We start from the raw sequence: 20402 nt of genomic DNA, 5'->3' as shown, positions 1-20402 counted from the left end.
GAGAGAGAGAGAGAGAGAGTTGGGAAAGTCCGCCTGTCAGACAGTTAAAAGAGAGAGACAGAAACCCGCTCGCTGGTCATGTGGAGAGAGAGAGACTCGGACCAGGCTTGGCTGAAGGTGAGTCGGATTTTGGTCAACTTTACAGCTTTCTGTCGGGAGACTTTGCTTACTTACTGCTGAACCTGACTAACGTACAGACCGCTGTTACAGTAAACCGCGCCGTGCTGAGCCGTGCTAGTGTCCGAGTGCGCGGCCTTATGGCCTACTTTAGAGAGTCAGTCATATATGTGCCTTAGCAGCTCGCAGTCCAGTCTAAACAGGGTTAAGCAACAAGTAAGCCTGGCAAGAGCGCATAATTAACTAGCTACCTCCAAACATGTCTATACAGCACAACAATCCCAGCAATTTAAACAGCTCTACACATATCCTACCAGCAAATACACCCATCTGAACAGATCTGACTACTATCCAGTATGTGCAGGTTTAAATGGGTTTAAACAGCAAATAAATCATTCTTATACACCAATTTAGTCAGTAAACAGTCTTTACACATGTCCAAACACTTAATAATCCAGTTTGAGCCGTTTTAAATAGGTATAAACAGCAAATAAATAATTTTCAGTCACTGATTTAGTCAGCAAACAGTCTTTACACATGTCTAAATAGTAAATAATCCAGTTTGAGCCATTTTAAATAGGTCTAAACAGCAAATAAATCATTCGTAGTAACAGATTTAGTCAGTAAACAGTCTTTACACATGTCTAAATAGTAAATAATTCAGTTTGAGCAGTTTTAAATAGGTATAAACAGCAAATAAATAATTTTCAGTCACTGATTTAGTCAGCAAACAGTCTTTACACATGTCTAAATAGTAAATAATCCAGTTTGAGCCATTTTAAATAGGTATAAACAGCAAATAAATAATTTGTAGTCACTGATTTAGTCAGTAAACAGTCTTTATACATGTCTAAACAGTAAATAATCCAGTTTGAGCCATTTTAAATAGGTATAAACAGCAAATAAATAATTTGTAGTCACTGATTTAGTCAGTAAACAGTCTTTACACATGTCTAAATAGTAAATAATCCAGTTTGAGCCATTTTAAATAGGTATAAACAGCAAATAAATAATTTGTAGTCACTGATTTAGTCAGTAAACAGTCTTTACACATGTCTAAATAGTAAATAATCCAGTTTGAGCCATTTTAAATAGGTATAAACAGCAAATAAATAATTTGTAGTCACTGATTTAGTCAGTAAACAGTCTTTATACATGTCTAAACAGTAAATAATCCAGTTTGAGCCATTTTAAATAGGTATAAACAGCAAATAAATAATTTGTAGTCACTGATTTAGTCAGCAAAATAATCCAGTTTGAGCAGTATTAAATAGGTCTGAACAGCAAATAAGTCAGTAAACAAACTTTACGCATGTCTAAATAGTAAATAATAAATAAATAGTTTTCTGTTTGATTTTGAGTTTGGATGTTAATTTACTGTGTACAGTTGTTTAGAACTTGTGTTTGTTAGCAGGAGACGTAGAAAATCTAACTTAAATATACAAATAGTACAAAAAAGGAAATACCCAGTGTCTACTGATTGTCTACTAAATTGGTGTTATTCTTAGACACCAATTTATTCAGTAAACTGTCTTTATGCATGTCTAAACACTAAATGATCCAGTTTGAGCAGTTTGAAATAGGTCTAAACAGCAAATGTGTTTAACTAAACAGGCCGTCTGTACTCCTCTACACAGATTTATCAGGAAATAATCTCGTCTAATCAAGTGTAATCAGTAAACAGTGCCATCTAAACAGCTCTACGCAGCTCTAAACAACACACAGACTCGTAAACAACACATAATCTAATCTAAACTGGTCTGAACGACACATAAACCGTACTTAGCTTCATATTAACAGCTGTATACAGGACTAAACATTAAATAAACCCATCTAAGCAGGTCTAAACTACACACAGTCTAAACGGTATATAAACAGCATATAAACTTTTTTCAACAGTAAACTGCTCCATCTAAACTGCATTATACATTTCTGTCCAGGAAAAGAACCAATATTAACAGCACCTAATGTCATCTAAAGTGGTCTGAAACAGGTCGAAACATCATAAACTGTATCTAACAATTTGTACATGTGTCAGTGTTGGCTGATAAATGAATGACTTTTCTGGTCTAGTTAACTTTGGCCTGTTTGAGTGCCTTTGTTTAACAAATCGCTTTATCTGTGATTTGTTTCTTGGGGGAATTTTGTGTCAGCTTTCTTTGTCTGAACTTGCCCATCTAGTGAGCATGACAGAGGAACTAAGAGGAACTTGGCCGTTTTAATAACGATGACAGTTTTCTATTAGATTTTGAGTTTGGAGGTTAATTTACTGTGTGCCAGTTGTTTAGAGCTGGTGTTTGTTAGCAAGAGACGTAGAAAATCTAACTTAAATATACAAATAGTATAAAAAAGGAAATATGCAGTATCTCCTGGATGAAGTTGAAACAGACCAGATATTGAAATGTTCTGTACTTTCCATCTGTTTATGGATATTCATTAAAGAAGTGATGTTTTCTCAACTGTTTTCATTGTCGCTTTCCCAGTGTTGGTGGCTATGATTGTGTGATCGGGGAAGTCCAAAATAGTGGGTAGGAATCAGTAGTGGCTAAATTTGGGGGACATATTGGTGGGGGAAAAGTAAATCAGATGAGCTGCTGGTAGAACTGAACAAATCCATACCGTGTCTGGAGTTCACAGAGAAGATCAGCGCCCAAAACAGTGCTCTTCTAACCATGCTTGTCTAACTCCAGTATAGTTTTTGAGTTAGAGTATAGAGTTTTGACTTCATACACAGCAAATATGTTATGTAGACAAGCACAATCATCTCAGATCTCATCAACATATCCAATGTGCCTCTTGTTTTAGGTCTGCTCGTCTAACCATGCTCTTCTAACTCCAGTTCATAGTTTTTAAGAGTTTTATTGACTGTTAAAGACTTTTAAACTATGATTTATCTTCTCAAAAGGCAAAAACTGTTACTGTAAATTTTCTCAATGTTTAAGATGTTATTAAGTTATTAATGTCTGGTCTGGACTTTTTGACTTCATACACAGCAAATATGTTACCTAGACAAGCACAATCATCTCAGATCTCATCAACATATCCAATGTGCCTCTTGTTTTAGGTCTGTTGACATTTGACTAATTTTGATAAATGCAAGCTAAATTGTTTTTCAGTAGAATCGGAGTGATTGCATTTCAGAAGGTATCAGTTTCTGTAGTGTGGGGTAGTTTTCTGGAGAGTTACTGGTTATGCATCATGAAATGGATGTATCATTACTTTCAAACTGACTGAGTTTGCTTTCAGGCTTTCACTTTCATAGAAAATTTAAAGAAGCAGAAGTTGAAGTAAGTGTCTTTGTCCAACTGTTTTAATCTATGGTCCTTTTAACAATATAACAATAGAAAAGACTGGACTTAATTACAGACTATTCAAACTAGACATTACCATCTAATTAACTACACCCACACTCTGACCACTCTGTCAGTTGGTGAAAGACTATGACGTAGATGTTCAGTGTGGTAAAGAACACCAGGCTTCATGTAAATGAAACAAAGAAGCTTTGTAATATGACCGTGGTTTCCGCTACAGAGTAAAATGAATGAGCTTGTCCAGAAGAAGGATCAACGCAGCAGCTTAGGCAGTGTTTTGGTTCCCAACCAAATGAAGGTGAAGAACTGCTGTGTGTTAACAGTTTTAATTCTGTATGTGCTGAGTATTATCAGTGATATATGAACATAGCCCAGTTGGTAGTTGTCTAGTAGTTAAAGGAACAGTTTGGTGAAAAATCTAATGAACATTATTGATAACTGACCCCAGATTCAGTCGATCAGTCAAGACATGTTTGATATCGGTTGCATCCTCCTTTAGTTTTGATTGAGAGATGCTAGGCTAACATTGGTAACTGAAACTGGACTTGACAAAAAATAGGCTCTTCTGAGGTTCATTTTAACATCATACCTATATCCCACAGTCCAATATCAGACATCATCATTATATCATTTTAATTATTAAAGAATGCTGCAGCGCAACACCAAAAATCTGAATTTATTAAATTGACTGCAAATGTGTTTCATTTATTTACAGGTGTGTGTGCATTTAGAAGGCCTTCATTTGGGGAAATGAGTACAAGCATTGCTCCCATCCCTGCCCTGCTCTCTGCTTTGGATACGTACGCTTGGCCTGACCTTCGTAGCGCCTCCTGGCTGTCTTCTGTCCACACAGACCCGCATGCATGGGGATCTTTGCCCTCTTTGCCCAAGCCGTTAGTTTCTTGTAGTGGCAGAATGGAGGACCAGACCAGTTCCAGCTTGGCCTCAGAGGAGCCTGCAGACCTGGGCTCTGAGTTTCAGACGCAGTTGGATCTGTTTCGGAAACTGGGCTTCTCCCAGGCGCAGGTTAGGGCCGTCCTGCTGAAGGTTGGGCTCAACACAGACACAAATAGGGTTCTTTCTGAGCTAATTCAGGCAGGAGTGGAGACTGAGGACAGAGAGGAAAACCAAAGCCCCATAGCTCCGTCGCTCGTCTCGCGTGAGGACAGCAGCAATAAGTGCCTCAGCAGCATATCTTTACCCACAGAGCAGGAGGAGCGGCCTGCTGAAGACGATGACGCCCTGAGACCTATTGTGATTGATGGCAGCAATGTAGCAATGAGGTAAGTGTTATTATTATCTCTGTGAGTCCATTAAATACATCTGCTGTTGCCTCCAGAAACATCACTGATGATGTGTCAATGTGTCCAGGAGCAGGGGATACTGCCATTACTCACAGTTTATATATGACAAATATGATCTATATAGTCACTGAGGGAGGAGCTGAACCATTCATTGACTGTATATATGACAAATATGATCTATATAGTCACTGAGGGAGGAGCTGAACCACTCACTGACTGTATATATAACAAATATGATCTATATAGTCACTGAGGGAGGAGCTGAACCACTCACTGACTGTATATATAACAAATATGATCTATATAGTCACTGAGGGAGGAGCTGAACCACTCACTGACTGTATATATGACATATGATCTATATAGTCACTGAGGGAGAAGCTGAACCACTCACTGACTGTAAATATGACATATGATCTATATAGTCACTGAGGGAGGAGCTGAACCACTCACTGACTGTATATATAACACATATGATCTATATAGTCACTGAGGGAGGAGCTGAACCACTCACTGACTGTAAATATGACATATGATCTATATAGTCACTGAGGGAGGAGCTGAACCACTCACTGACTGTAAATATAACATATGATCTATATAGTCACTGAGGGAGGAGCTGAACCACTCACTGACTGTATATATGACAACTATGACCTATACAGTCACTGAGGGAGGAGCTGAACCACTCACTGACTGTATATATGACATATGATCTATACAGTCACTGAGGGAGGAGCTGAACCACTCACTAATTGTATATATATATGACATAGATGATCTATACAGTACTAGGGTCTAGATTAACTGGACCTTGGTGGCGAAGGTTGGAAACTGTGATCACTGTACTTAATATCAATAAATACTCATTGCTGTGTACGTATTGTGCAAGATTTGTGTTTTTATCATCAAATTTATCTTAATAAACATATCCTAAATACATTTAGATGTCTTTTATCTCTGAAGTGTTATTAGGCTATATAGAAATTGCTATGCATGTAATTACATGCATTGTTAATGTGTAACTACACAGTTATTAGAGACATGTAATATAACGTGGGACCTAAAGATCATTATTGTTTATACTTGTGGATCTTTGAACTTAAAATAATGTAAATAATGTATATTTTTGGAAACAGATATTCTGAATAAATCACAGTTTTTGTTATTAAACTCAGCCATCAATAAGCAGAGGTAACCAGTCATGTAACCAGTCAAATGTGAATAAAATGCTGTATCTAATACACATAAACACATTTGTTTCTATGAATTAAAAACATTTAATCCTTTATTTCAGCATGAGATGTAAGCCAGCAATCAGGCTTTTTTTGTCCGTTTTTATTATCAGGTTGTCAATGACTGATGGCAAACATCACTTATGTGAAATTCTTCACTTACAGTTTCTGTGAAAATCCAGATGCTTTCAAGGGGTTGTTTACTTCCATTACACACACGCTTCTGTTCAGGAGTCCTGTCTCGTGAGCTTTGTTCCTGTTTTCTCGCAGCCTTTGTCTATTGTTGTTATTCAGTCATAGAATTTAGACATAGTTCCTCTTGAGACTTTTGAAAAACACCCCAGAAATTGCTTTCAAAATCACATGTCTTTATCTGAGACCACGAGAACACCTGAATAAGAGTGTTAGAATAAACCCAAATAAACATAAAGTCAGTGGTCAGTGAGATTGTCTACCTGTACAACTCTATATAACATTAGAATAAACCCAAATAAACATAAAGTCAGTGGTCAGTGGGAGTGTCTACCTGTAATTAACTCTATATAACATTAGAATAAACCCAGATAAACATAAAGTCAGTGGTCAGTGAGAGTGTCTACCTGTACTTAACTCTATATAACATTAGAATAAACCCAAATAAATAGTCAATGGTCAGAAGGTGCTGTTGGTCAGTAAAGTCATTGAGATGCTGGTTAGAAGTGAGCTCGATTTAGTTCCACCAGCAGCTCAAATAATTTACTTTAATGAAGGACTGATTTAGATAAACTAGGTGTTGGATAGGAACTGGAAATACTGGTGTTCATGCAGGAAAGTGAATAGTGAAACTAACACATAAACATACTGTACACTCACCCAATACAATGACAATGGACTGTTTTATTGTTTATTTATATACATAAACAGCTTCACAGATAATTTTCTCGGATTTCCTGAGACTTTACCACAATACTGTGTATCACTCCTGTCACCTTGTATCTCCATTTTTGCTATTTTTGATTTTTTGACTATGTGAATCTGTTCTTTACATTATGTCCAAACTCCATGATGAATGGACCAGTAGAAATGCTCAAAACTGTCTTAATAAAATCAGTTTACATTGACTTCCATTGAAACTTAAAGTTCACACCTTCTCGTGCAAAGTTACCATTTGGGAGAGAATGTTGTGTGTGTGTGTGACAGCAATGCTATACTGATAAATTACTAGTTTTAATTTACATGGCTGTCTGAGAGCAGTTTCAAGAAGCCCACAGGCGCATGGCCCACTTGTCCCAGCCAACTCCTCTATTCTCCCCCTGTATGCAAATCTACTTCTATGCAAATCAGGGCCTCTGCATTCCCTGGAGAGACAGGCTGTCAGAGGTAGAGTACGAAGCCAGAACTGGCTTGACTAAACAGTAACCCTCTCGGCTCCCAGCTGCGCTGTTTGGACGTCACAGTCCAGTTTCAGTTCAGCTGAAGAAAACTAGGCTAGCAGGAGGCCCTGGAAGACCATTTTGGACCCCTTGGGGCCATTCTTGCAAAATAAAGGTGGTCACATATCATTTACATGTTTTAATATGGTACCAAAAGTGGTTCTTCTATGGCACTGCTAAAGAACCATTTGCAGCACTTTTTTTTTGTTAAGCGTACAAAAGTGTCTTAACTTCATACGTAAAATAATAATAATAATAATAATAATAATAATAATAATCTCAATTAAATCGTATATTATTATATCCTAATAATTTCTGAGAACATTTCTAATAGCAATTGTCCTTGGTCCTTAGATTTTTCTTTACTGAATGACTTCTCTTAGACTGTTAGAGGTCAGAAGAGTTCTAAAATGATTGGCTTAAATCGCTGAATTATAGAATTTAGTTCAAGAGTTCAGAGCTGCTTTTGAGTTAGTGCATGAAGCTGTGGCTCCTCGTGGTTAAGGCGAATAGGAAAAGGCGAATAGGAAAGAAGGGAGGAGATGGGGTAGTGGTAACTGGTGCGATGTTGTTCAGTGCGAAAAAGGGAGTGACAGTGAGCGGTTTCTATATATGGAGAAGGAGTTAGGGCATGGTCCATCTCCCCAAAGTCAATTATGATATTACTCTACTTGAAGTGGAGAATGTTCTTAAAGTACTGTTAGTTTTTATTACATGAGGAAAATAATGGCTTTCTGATTCATCACAGTTTTTATTTCATTCCTTTAATTTCCTGTCAGCTGTTCCCTCCACCATCACTTTTTAAAGCTTATTTTGATACTTTTGGGAATTTAAAATGTGTTGTGTTGATGATAAGCTGTAAAATGCAGAATAAGAGGCTTTGTTACAAATGGCTACGTAAGAAAACGATCAGTATTAAAAAAAAAACTTAAACAATGAAGACTTTCTGAATTGCATTTAATAACATTCTGCCTTATTCATCCAATATCTTCCTAATAATTGTCCCAAGAAAACCTGAAAATCCTACCAAAAAGTCAGATTCATGCTCTTATAATTATGGATACCATTGTCCTTGTAAATTGAAAAAAAAGTCCCAAACAACTGCATAAGTGGGTTTCAGGAAGAAACATTAGTGGATGAGGCTCATTCTTATTAAGTGTAGAGTATAGAAGCTTGTGCACAATGCCAATTGGGACATGTGCTCATTGATTGTTTCTTCCTAAATCAAGGGCATTAAAAAAAAGAGTGTATTCTGGAGTATGCTGGAGGCACTGTCTCCACAGTCCAGGGAAGGCTTCCTATTGGATTTTCAAACACTGCTGTGAGAATTTAATTGCATACAGGGACAACAACATTCGTGAGGTCAGGATGTTGGGTGATCACTACCACAGCTCATGCCCAACTCCCCAGCTCCTCTCAAAAGTATTTGATGGAGCAGCATCCATCATTCCAGAGAACCCAGTTCCTCCACTTCTGCACAACTCTAGCTCATGCCTGCCATTAGGCATGATGCCAGTAGATTTATGTTTATCTATTCCAGAGAGGCCCTTTACGTCTCTACAGGCACTAGACAGCTGTGTTATTTGCACATCTGTGTCAGCAATGGGTGCCACTTAAAGTAGCTGTCCATAAACATTTGCAAATGTAGTGTCATTGATTGCATTGACTAATTAATGTTGTATTTTGGGCCGTAAATTGTCAGATCTAGAAGACTTGGACTGGCTGTTCTGTGGAAGTCTCTGCTACTACGGCTAAAATTCCCAATAAATGTTTTCCTTGTCTTGCAGCCATGGCAACAAGGAAGTGTTCTCCTGCCTGGGAATTCAGCTGGCTGTTAAGTACTTCCTTGACCGAGGTCATGTAGACGTTACTGTGTTTGTCCCCTCGTGGAGGCGGGAGCAGCCCAGGCCAGACGTACCAATCACAGGTGAGATGGAAGGAACAGGCTGGCGGTTGTTCATATTCCTAGGAATCATTTCCATTTGTTCCGTTTGTTTTCCAGCTCATTAATTTAAATATAGCCTGCGAGAAATAAAGGACAGTCATATCAGTCTATAATCACAGCGTCTGTGCCCTGACACTTTTGGAGGTGTCATCACTGTTACTATTTTATTTCTTTATTTTTTTTTTACTTTATTTATGCCGTTGTTCTTACAGATATAGACAAAACCATATTACACACCCACTACCTGCCCTCTTGTACAGGGTATATTAAAATAAAGACAAAAATACACAGAATGAAAGGGTTTATTATTATTATTATTATTATTATTATTAATAATAATAATTATAGTAATAATAATTATAATCAAAATAATAAAATGTGAATTGGTTATAGTAAATATGCTGTTTAATTGGCCAGACACTTATGTAAAGATGTTGGTGTTGTTTGGGACCTCAGTAAAACTGTGAATTTTAAAGTCAGTCAGTTGTTTAATCCCTTAACACTCCAAGCCTTATTATGCACTAAAATGTGTTACTCAGGAACTACAGGGACTTCTGTACAAACTGGTGGGACTATTCTAATAGAGGTTTGTATTAACACTTGTGGCCCACCGGTGGTACATAGGCTTTGACTTATTATACAATACATGGACACAACCTCTATAGTTTTTTGGTGACCTCTGTATTGCCCATTGTGTTTACCGGCATGTTTTTTAGCCAGTCGTGCTGTTCTGCTCGTTCGCTTCTATCATGACACAGACACAAACGGCACAAAGGGTGATTGGTCTATTTTGATATGACCAATTTTTTTTCTGATCCAAAAATTATCCACAAAATGATCCGTTCTGAATCGTGGGTTTGTGAGCAGTTACATCCAGACGGACTTGGTTTGACATTCAACAGTTACGTTATACAGCTCCAGTGTGGGAACTTTCTGGCTTTAAACCGAATGGTGTGAGGAGAGCCCATTAACGTGAATCACCCGGTATGTTGACTTTGTTTAAAAAGTTAATTTTATTTAGGATATTTAAAACATTTTTAAGTTACAATTTATATTACATCTAAATATTCTTAATAATCAAACGCTCACCTACTTTTTAGCAAAGGTCTAATTGCATTATTATGCTGTTATATTATCATTATATCAGTAACATAAAATGGCTTTATAATAATTGTCACAGTTATTTCTGGGACAATTAACACCCAGACAAAAACAAAAAAAAGTTAATGTGACAGGCTTAATTTGGGTGACTCTGGACTTCTACACTAAACTATTTGTTTTATTGATCCCTTTTATTGATCCAGGTGGGTTTAGACTTTACTGCAATTGTTCATAAGGTGAGCCAGTGTTTCAGTATTGCATCAAAATTTACATAAAAGGCCTGATAGGCAAAAACATAATTGCAGTTGCCGCTCCTAAACCAGAGGCTGTGGTTTGTTTCTGGATGTTACCCAAAACTGCTAAAGTGTAATTAGTTCTCGTGCAAATTTGTATTTATAAAAATGTGATTTGCTTATATTCAATTTTTTCCATCAATGATGCAACTTGTCTGTGGACTTCTAAGGAAAACGCACTGCATTTGTTTCAACCCAGATATACTAGTTGGCTCATGTTAAAGATGCTTGGGTGACATGATATAATGGATGATATCATGGTAAAAAGAAATACAAAAACTCTCCCACTTCTAAATATTTACCTAATATATCTGTCCCGTCCCCAGGCCTGCATAAAGTGAGGCTACTCCCACACACTTTAAGGTGGAAAATAGATACATATCAGCTAGAATGCAGCAAACCAAGTACAAGTACCAGAGCAGCACCACGGTAAATTAGCAGGATTATCTGTTAGTTTGCTAAAAGAGAGACCAACTAATTTACATGCTTTTGTCACATTGTTTCACTGCATATATTGATAGGCTAGCAAGAATAATCAATAAATATATATTAAAATATTTTCATTATGACATTATTTTTAGACTAAAATACAAATAAGCTATTTTATTTTTTTTACTTTTATTATATTATTGTTGTGTCATTTTGTAGCTACGCCTTAAAAAAGTAAGTTTAATTTTTCTTTTCTACAAAAGTTGTCCCTGTGTATTGCTCTCTCTTTACCTCTTTTTATATATATTCACTAATATTTTTACGTGACCTCAAATTCAGTCAAAATCAGCATGATAATTAGCTCCTGCATATTAATAACCACCATTCAGTTTTTTCAGTGTTCTTATTTGGTACCAAATGGGCTGTCATGAAGAATCAGAGCCACAGATTCTAATAAAAGATGCAAAAATATAAGTTCCTTGCAGGGTTTTTCAATTTAAAAACTGTGAAGGAACCTCGTACAGTGCTTTGAAGTAACTCTTTTCTTCTAAAAAACTTTTACTGAAGGTTCCTCACCTTAAGATATCTTCACAGTTTCAAGAATCTCCAAAAGTTCCTCAAGGAACGTTTACTTTTGTTATACCTATATACCATATACCTTCTAAGCTTTTGACCTAAAGCACCTAAACATGCAGTATTTGTTGAACAAACAACTTAAACATGGTTCAAATGTAATATTAACGTCTATCAGCTGTGAAATGTGACAGCAAAGGTTAATGAAGTAAAAGCAAAAGCATCCAGATACACTGGCAGTTTCAGTTTACATAAATTTCACGTTTGCGCAGACGTGACTTGACGTAAACCTGTAGCTAGATTCAGTCTGATATTTGAAGCCAATAAAGTCAAACTGCAGTCAAGTTCAATCCAAAGTTCAATCCATATTTAAGCTTTTAAATATGTGAGTTAATCAGCTCAGTGTGTGTACGAGCCTCTAGACAGACTTGTGAAGCCAAACATGTTGGAGAACATTGTAGAAAAGACAAAATTACATTTCAGCATCTTACTGGGATTGGGAGGGTTATCCACTTGGAATTGTTTTGTATATTACACTCTTTAAAAGCATAAGATAATTGAGAAACTTTCGGAGGTTCTTAGTTTAAGTTTAAAACTGTGGAGGAACCTCTTAAAGTGACATGAGAAAACCTTCAAAAAAGGAGAAGGGTTCCTTCACAGTTCCAAATGAAAGAACCTTCAAATATTACTCGAGGATCTTATGCTTTTAAGAGTGTAATGTTTTGTTTTAAATCAGAAAACAGTAGTGTAATATTGAGAATGAGAAAATGTGTCAATGATATCATTTCCTTGTAGTGTCAGTATAAATGTGAGGGTGCTTTTTCCAAATGTTTTTGACAGAGTTTTGCTAGTTTGAAGCATTATTATTTGTCCACACCAGCAGATCAAATTTCTATATTAAATTTCTTAAAACAAATGTAAACCTTCAGCTGAGAGTTGAGTAGAAAAGAGAAAGTAGATTAGCTCCTCTCAGCTACCGCACTGAATGTCACCCTGTATTTTAAGAATATAAAAACAATACAGTTCAGCAGGTTCAGCAGCCATCCTGCATGTTCATGTGCCATTCAAAGTAAAACTGTGAGAAACCTCAGTCTCCTGTTCCAACAAAGCTGACGTTGGCTTCTTATTTGCCAGCTGTTGCTCCATTTAAGGTAAAACAAGAAAATACTGTTAGGACAGCAGCGAGTAAGTTCAGCCTGTAGCAGTTGCATTTGTTGCAAATTGGAAACTGAAATATTCTGATGGAAAAAATTCAATTCTGAGCTAAAACTAGTTTGTAACAAAGGTCAGTGCGTCAGTAGCCATTGCAGGGAAATGCAGCGCGACCAGTAGAGGGCACTGTGTGAGGGCTAGAAGAAGAAAATTTCCCAAAGCCGACGATCAATACATGCATTAGCGTGTTAGAATTATGGGCTGGAATTTCAATATTGGAAGGGTAATACATTTTTTTCTATTTATCAAATTATAATGAATCAGCTGCAGATATGTTCAGAATTCTTAATAATCTGAATTACCTTACACTTGCAGTGATTGGTCAGACAAAAGAGAGCTAAATATGATTTTTTGCTTTGATGTGATTTCTGTTGGTCGTCATGAAATTATGACACAATGTAAAGAACAGCTGTCAGACGTTTTGTCATGACCGTAACATTTTGCTTGTCTTTTTGCAGTGCAGTTTTCATCCAAAATGAAAAATATTAGATTAATGACTGGCTTGACTAGCGTCTTATTCAAAAGCCAGCCTTCATTGCAGAACTAAAACATTCAGTTTTCCCTGATTGGGACTTTGAGTGACCTCAGATTCACAGTTTACATGTTATTTTCATCGTGTACTTCCTTATTTGTAGGGCTTGGCGCAGTAGACTTTAGACCATGGTTAAATATAAATGAACATATACTGTGTTTGTAGTCATAGAGGGCACTGATTCACACGTGGTTGGTGTGGCGCAACAGATAACACCACCACCTGCCATTGAGTTACAACAACAGCATGTGGAAGACCAGGGTTCGATTCCTGGTCTGGGTGACTGTGGGTGCTGCGCTACACCAATAAGAGTCCTTGGGCAAGACTCCTAACACTACATTGGCCCTCCTCTGTAATACGAATTACCTTGTAAGTCGCTCTGGATAAGAGCGTCAGCTATACCTTGTAAGTCGCTCTGGATAAGAGCGTCAGCTAAATACCATAAATGTAAATGTAAATTCACAGACTTTGGCTGTAAATGCCTCTTTTACTCAACATCTCTGATGCGAAAACACAATGGCATAAGCGGCCAGGAAAGCAGGGGGGGAAACCCTGCTTTGTTTCTTTCCCTTCATAGCTAGACTGGATATGCCTTATCTCCTGAGCTGTTGACTTGACTTGCCCACAGGCTTTTCTTTGTAGAGCTTAAATACTTCCTACAGCCTGATGAGAAACTGCACTGTCATCATACTTTTCGCCTGACTAGAAAAGGCTTTGCCAAATATGTTCAGGTTTAACACACACACGACTACTGTTTCCTTAAAGACAATCACACATTGACCACCATGCAAATAAATGACACAGGAATGCAAAGCATTTAGACACTTTTTGCATGTATATACACTGGATTCGACACGTCAGGGTTTAGTTCAGGGTTTAGTTCTAACTAGCTAAGGTTTTCTTGGGTAAATAGCCAAGCACTTTGTAAGTCGCTCTGGATAAGAGCGTCTGCTAAATGCCATAAATGTAAATGTAATGTAGTTCAGGGTTTAGTTCAGGGTTTAGTTCAGGGTTTAGCCAGGAGTACAAAAATCAAACAGGAAGAATGTCTTTAAAGAAGTGGGGAAACAATGACTTTAGGGAACAATCTTTATGATGGAACAGAAAAATGGGGCTTATCTAGTAGCCATGTAGATCCACTTGATAATAACCTTTGGAAGTAAACCATCAGTGTCGCACAAAAGCCTTGTATCTCCAAAAACGGCTTTTTCTAGAGAGTTGCTTCAATAGGACCTACCATTATCTTGGTTGTCACCATGCCAACGCCAACCCTTTGAACCTCTATAAATCACATTTTATATATATATATATATATATATATATATATATATATATATATATATATAAAATGTGATTTATAGAGGTTCAAAGGGTTGGCGTTGGCATGGTGACAACCAAGATAATGGTATATATAATGGTATATATATATATATATTACACTTCACTGAAGGAGCTGTGACACATATGAGACCCAAACATGCATAAACTTTTATAAAAGCTTAAGCCGCGGTTGCACAAGACTTTTGCCATGCACAATGGGCATGGACTGGGGCCGGACCGGACCAGAAGCATGGTGACCAAAAAGTCCACCATCTTTAGTGTTGTTGGAAAGCTTAACGTTAGCCAACCTGCCAATCATCATAAACAGTAAACACTGCCAACCAAAATTGGCAAATGTCTTGTTTGAACAAGCCTTTATAAAGTGTTTGTGCCGGTTTTGTCCGGTGTTATGAAAAGCTTCTGTGGGTGTCGTAGCATTACACAAACACTGACCCACGGTGGGGTTTTACAGTCTGTATTAATAGGAGTCCAAAGGAAGTTCATTAACTTCTGCTTTCAATTTATTTGCCACAGATCAGCATATTCTTCGGGAGCTGGAGAAGAGAAAGATCCTCGTCTTTACACCATCAAGACGAGTGGCTGGAAAGCGGGTGGTCTGCTACGATGACCGCTTCATCGTTAAGCTTGCTTACGAGTCAGACGGCATCATCGTGTCCAACGACACATACCGCGACCTGCAGGGGGAAAACCCCAAGTGGAAGCGCTTCATTGAGGAGAGACTCCTTATGTACTCTTTTGTTAATGACAAGTAGGTCCCACTGCACAACATTTACATTACATTACATTTAAAGCATTTAGCAGACGCTCTTCTCCAGAACTTACAAAAGCGCTTTGCTATTTACCCAAGAAAACCCTCAGCTATTTTGAATAGACTAAAAATTCAAAGATACCTCTAAGTTTAGACACTAAGTCAATAAGGTGACCATTCTGCTAACATGCTGTTGTTTTCTTGCTTTGGAAAGCCGTAGGCCAGCATGGGATGACCTTATCTGTTAACCATTTAGATTCCATTTAGATTGGCTTCATTTAGCTGATTAAAATATGCACTTCAGAGTAGTAGGTGGACTGTATATCCAGCAGCATGTGGGACTGGAGCTTTTTGTGAGCTACTGAGTTTCTATAACTGTATCATCTTTGGATGCACTGTGATAGTTGAGCAAGCGTGTTCACGCATTCACAGGGAAATGTACATCACTATGAACTTTCTTATTATTAACTGTGTCTCTAAAAAGTAAAAACAATATTCCAGTTCATTTGTTGTCCTGATGGAAGTGGTAGGTTGTGAAATGTCAGCTTTATGAGATATTCTTTACATATAAGAAATGAAAGCTAAAATAGCATTGAGATAACACAGTATTGAAGAAGGCTGGTAAGCTGGGTCAGGTTTGAGTAGGTTAGAGTAGATGAGTTGAATCAGGTTGAGCATTAATACGGCCTTTGCAAATAAAATGCCTCAGTCTTGCAACTTGGCCTTATAACCTTTCATGAACACCTTCTTATTGATGTGATTACTTAGACCTTTGTAATCTGTGCAAGCATTAACTCTTCTTACCCATTTTGCTCTCCAAGGTTCATGCCCCCAGACGATCCGCTTGGAAGACATGGGCCTACTCTTGACAACTTTCTTCGGAAGACTCCCCGGGCTCCTAAAAGACTACCCTGCCCTTATGGTGAGTAGGCACATCCTCTCCAACTTTTTTTTATTACAAGCACTTAATATGCAAATATCGTGCCTCTGTAGAGTTACCCAACTTATGCTTGCAAGTCCTAATGGAATTATAATTCTGTTTTATTTATAAAGGTGTGTATTTGTTTTTTGGCATGAGGAGCTTGAAACCATTTGAAGTGTGTGAATGTGATGCATTCAAGATGACACATTGACACTTTAAACACCACCTATGCCATTACAGTGTCATTTACTTTATTAAACAGGTCATACCATTTTGTAGTTACTGAAATAACATGTTTTAAATACAAAGTAATTGCATGTTATGAAGCCAAGCTCAGTTATCCAAGCTCAGAGCTTAATAACAATCCATTCTTCTCAATTCTAATGTTAGGTAAGAAATGCACTTATGGCATCAAGTGTAAGTTCAGCCACCCCGAACGAGCCAAGCAATCTCATCGTTCTTTGGCGGACGAACTGCGTGAGAAAGCCAAGATGACCCCCTCCTCACACAGGCCACCATCAGCAGGCCACGGTGCTTCTCTGGAGGAGGTCATGGAGCAGAAGCTCACCCTGGATCTGAAGGGGCCGCATAAGAAAACCTACCCGAGCGAGAATGTGCCAGTGTTGAAAACTGGGCCACAGTCTACTCAGAGGAAGTTCCATTCAAAGCGAGAGCGGCCTGGCCACTACTCCTCAACGAGTCTGGACTCTGTCCATACTTCTTCTCAAGAGCTCCTGGACTCTGGCCTGGGCTCATACGAATGCCAGTGCGCAGAGCTTCATGGTAGTCACTGTGACCACACTTTCAGAGGGGAGTACAGGAATTCAAAGCACCAACCTTCCAGTCGGCACCGGACCCCACTGTCCAACGGCCAGCTATGCAGCTGCTGCTCGTTCCAGTCCATGAGCTCCAGCACAGGCTACCAGCACCACAGCATGGACTTGGCTGGCTCCCAAAACTCAGGAGTCATGCCTTACTTTCAGCCTCAGTATAACTCCTATGGAGGAGGCGCCTCATACCTACCAGTGAACATGCCTCAGTATAGCCTTCCCCATGACTACCACCACAGCAGGATGCCTCCTCCGCCTCAACATGGCTACTGGTCTGAGCCCTACGGCGGCTACAACCGTTCACCCCCTAGCCCCATGCAGGGTGAGATTGCTCCCTGGGGTCCGGGGAAAGCCAGCCCAGCGAAAGCCAGCTCTCAAATGCTTGAGAGAGAACAGGTACGGAAGAAGCTGCGGGCGGTTTTTAACACCCATCTTGTGGACAGAGCCATGGAGTTGTTCCCTAACCTAATGGATGCTCAGAAACTGGCTGTGGAGATACTCAATCTGCAGTCATATGAAGGGGTTTTGTGAGTTCCCCCACATCTTTAGCAGGTTTCCATGCTTTGTACGTCTGAGTTAGATGTTTTAATGCTCCACACTGGAACAGTGGGACACTGGATGTGTTGAACGCTCTTGTGTGATGCATTTTGGGTAGGTGTTTAAATGCATGGTATAGTTTTTTTTTGTCTGATTTTCAGACCTAAGCTCTTCTCACACTCAAAACTTGCCAATTGTAGACTTCACAGATTTTTCCCATGTTTTTGTCTTTGTTTACACATGAACCTTTCTGGTAATTCTGCAGAAACTCAATATTTCCTATTTAATTAACATTACATTCCTGGCTAAAAGTAAGTGTGCATGTGTAAAAGGGGCTTTTATGCCACGCTAGAAGACATGTCTCTGACAGGGTTTTATTAAATCACAGATTTCTAAATGGTAAATGTAGTTCACATGGGTTCATATGTCTTGCCAGTTATTTGAGTTTGTTGGGTCGTTGTGGGCTTAACATGTTGTATTTGTGCTAAGTGTCTTATTGGTTGCATTAACCAACCAAGTGTAGTGTTTTATCTGGATTTGGTTCTCAGGTCCTGCTGCATTGTTTAGTCAGCACTTTGGCATAGAATATTATAAACCATGGCATAACAATGGTTTACACTTTATTTATTTGTTTTTTTAAGTGATTATTGATTATTTTATTATTTGTTTATTTTCTTAGGATTGTCAGTCTCGACTCATTAAGGTGACAACAGTCATACAATTAATGTCAGGTTTGCAATTTCACTCTAGTTCTTAAGCCATCCATGTTTAAGTAGTGTTAAACTGTTATTTGAGTATTAAGAATAACCAACATCCTCAAAGTGTTTAATATGCTAGTGGTGGTGACATGTGGATGCAATCGGTTGGCACTGTGTGCCCTAAACAGCAGTCCCAATGCCAAACTACCTAAAACAGGTAGATGAGTGTACACCCTGTGGGTTTTTTTTGTGTATGCCCCCATTTAGCTTGCTGGAAAGCAGTACCTATAATCACTGTGAGGTGTAATTGCCATGGCACAGGTACTCTGAATGTAATGCCACTAAAGCACACATTTATGCAAATCAGGGTTCCCAAGACTAACAGTCAAAAGGAAACAAATGCTATACCACTCCCTCCTCAGTATGTGATTTTAACACGGTCAAATAATGTCACCAGGCTGACAGATGTAGATTAAGCTTTTCTTTTAGGAGTATGCAAAGTTGACATAGTGTGCAAGTGTTGCATTCAGAGACTGTCGCAGAGTAAAGGGCGATGTTGCCTGCTCCATTGTAAAATGTCATGCAATAAAAACAAACTATTTTGTACCAGACAATATGCCATCTTTGTTTTCTATGTCTGCTACAGTAATAGATCAGTGAATGGCCGAGACTTTCTGCTTTTTAGATAAACCTATAGTCTTCACATTAATACTAAGGAGTTATGTTGCATTCATTGCATTGCATTTACCATAACATTAAAATCACTGACATGTAGTGCATGACACTCTTTATCTGGTAACAGTGGCACCTGTCAAGGATGAGACATATTAGATAGCAAGTGACAAGTAAGGTCTTGAAATTGATAAATTGTGTTAAAAATAGGTAAAATGTATAGTATAATAGTATAAAACATCGTAAAATATGCTAATGAGAGGATTACAACATGCCAACAATACATTTACGACTACGGAATTTGTCTGTGCTGCTGTAGCTAATCTAATGTTTAAGATGCTTTGACTGTACAGTTAGCAGACTGCTAATGTTAATCTTAACAGCTTCAGGTCTATATCCACAAAAAAAAAGTGATATACAAAAAAAGTGATAAACTGAACATGTGCTTGTGCAAGTATTGCTATGCTGGTCTGCTTTGTCATTCAAGAAACAACGCACTGTTTATACTTAGCTAACCCGATTAAAGTATTGACCTAGAGTTAAGCCTGGCTGTTGGTTCCCCTCTTCTGCCAATGGCAAGCATTTCAAGTTGTCATAAATATCTTTGGCACGCAACCAAAACCCACTTCATACAAAATATGCAGGTGTGTTTGGTGGTGCATGTTCTTCATATGTGAAATTATTTTAATACATAAATAATGCTGGGTGGATCATATATAAGAAAAACTGTAAAAACGTGGCAGACTGAAGGACACTTTCTATAACAAAATAAATAAAAAGTCTTAAATGGATTGAGAACAGGCTCCAGAAAGCCGGCAGAGGTCATGAAAAATACACCTACATGACCTCAGACCACTGGTTAAACTTTATATAATATTTATATAAAATAAAGAACTGAAAAGCAATGCTACATTTAGCTATATCTACAGTACAACCCATAACACGTAAAGCATAAAGCAGATAATTAACAATTTGTCTTTAACTTTCATTACTGTTTTTTTTTCATTTTAGGCAGCCACTAAAGTAGAAGCCTAAAGTAGCCAAATCTTTCTAGCTGCTATTGTTGTTTTGTTGGCCAAGTGCTTCATTCAAAGGGTGGTGTTGCCTGCTCTTTATAAAATGTCATTCAACATAAACAACCTGTTTTGTCATCTTTGTTTTTCTGAACATCAATCAACGGGTAAGACTAA

General features: G+C 38.0%; 1 protein-coding gene across 1 annotated transcript; it reads left to right on the top strand.

Annotated features, from left to right (window-relative positions):
- The first annotated feature begins 49 nt into the window (after positions 1–49).
- Positions 50–19245, top strand: zc3h12ab (zinc finger CCCH-type containing 12Ab). Its single transcript, XM_072673533.1, has 6 exons — positions 50–117; positions 4144–4711; positions 9167–9306; positions 15319–15553; positions 16375–16475; positions 16866–19245. Exons 2-6 carry the CDS (start codon positions 4179–4181, stop codon positions 17834–17836), a joined length of 1980 nt encoding a protein of 659 aa, XP_072529634.1. The 5' UTR covers positions 50–117; positions 4144–4178; the 3' UTR covers positions 17837–19245.
- The last annotated feature ends 1157 nt before the right edge of the window (positions 19246–20402 follow it).

The sequence above is a fragment of the Salminus brasiliensis genome, chromosome 2 (assembly GCF_030463535.1).
Source record: "Salminus brasiliensis chromosome 2, fSalBra1.hap2, whole genome shotgun sequence".
NCBI classification, from domain to species: Eukaryota; Metazoa; Chordata; class Actinopteri; order Characiformes; family Bryconidae; genus Salminus; species Salminus brasiliensis.
This window is presented reverse-complemented; position numbering and strand designations above follow the sequence as displayed.

Coding starts and splice junctions, on each gene's coding strand:
- zc3h12ab (XM_072673533.1), top strand. CDS start 4,179: ATGAGTACAAGCATTGCTCCCATCCCTGCCCTGCTCTCTGCTTTGGAT. Junction 9,307..15,318: donor GCCAGACGTACCAATCACAG/GTGAGATGGAAG, acceptor TATTTGCCACAG/ATCAGCATATTCTTCGGGAG. Junction 16,476..16,865: donor AAGACTACCCTGCCCTTATG/GTGAGTAGGCAC, acceptor TTCTAATGTTAG/GTAAGAAATGCACTTATGGC.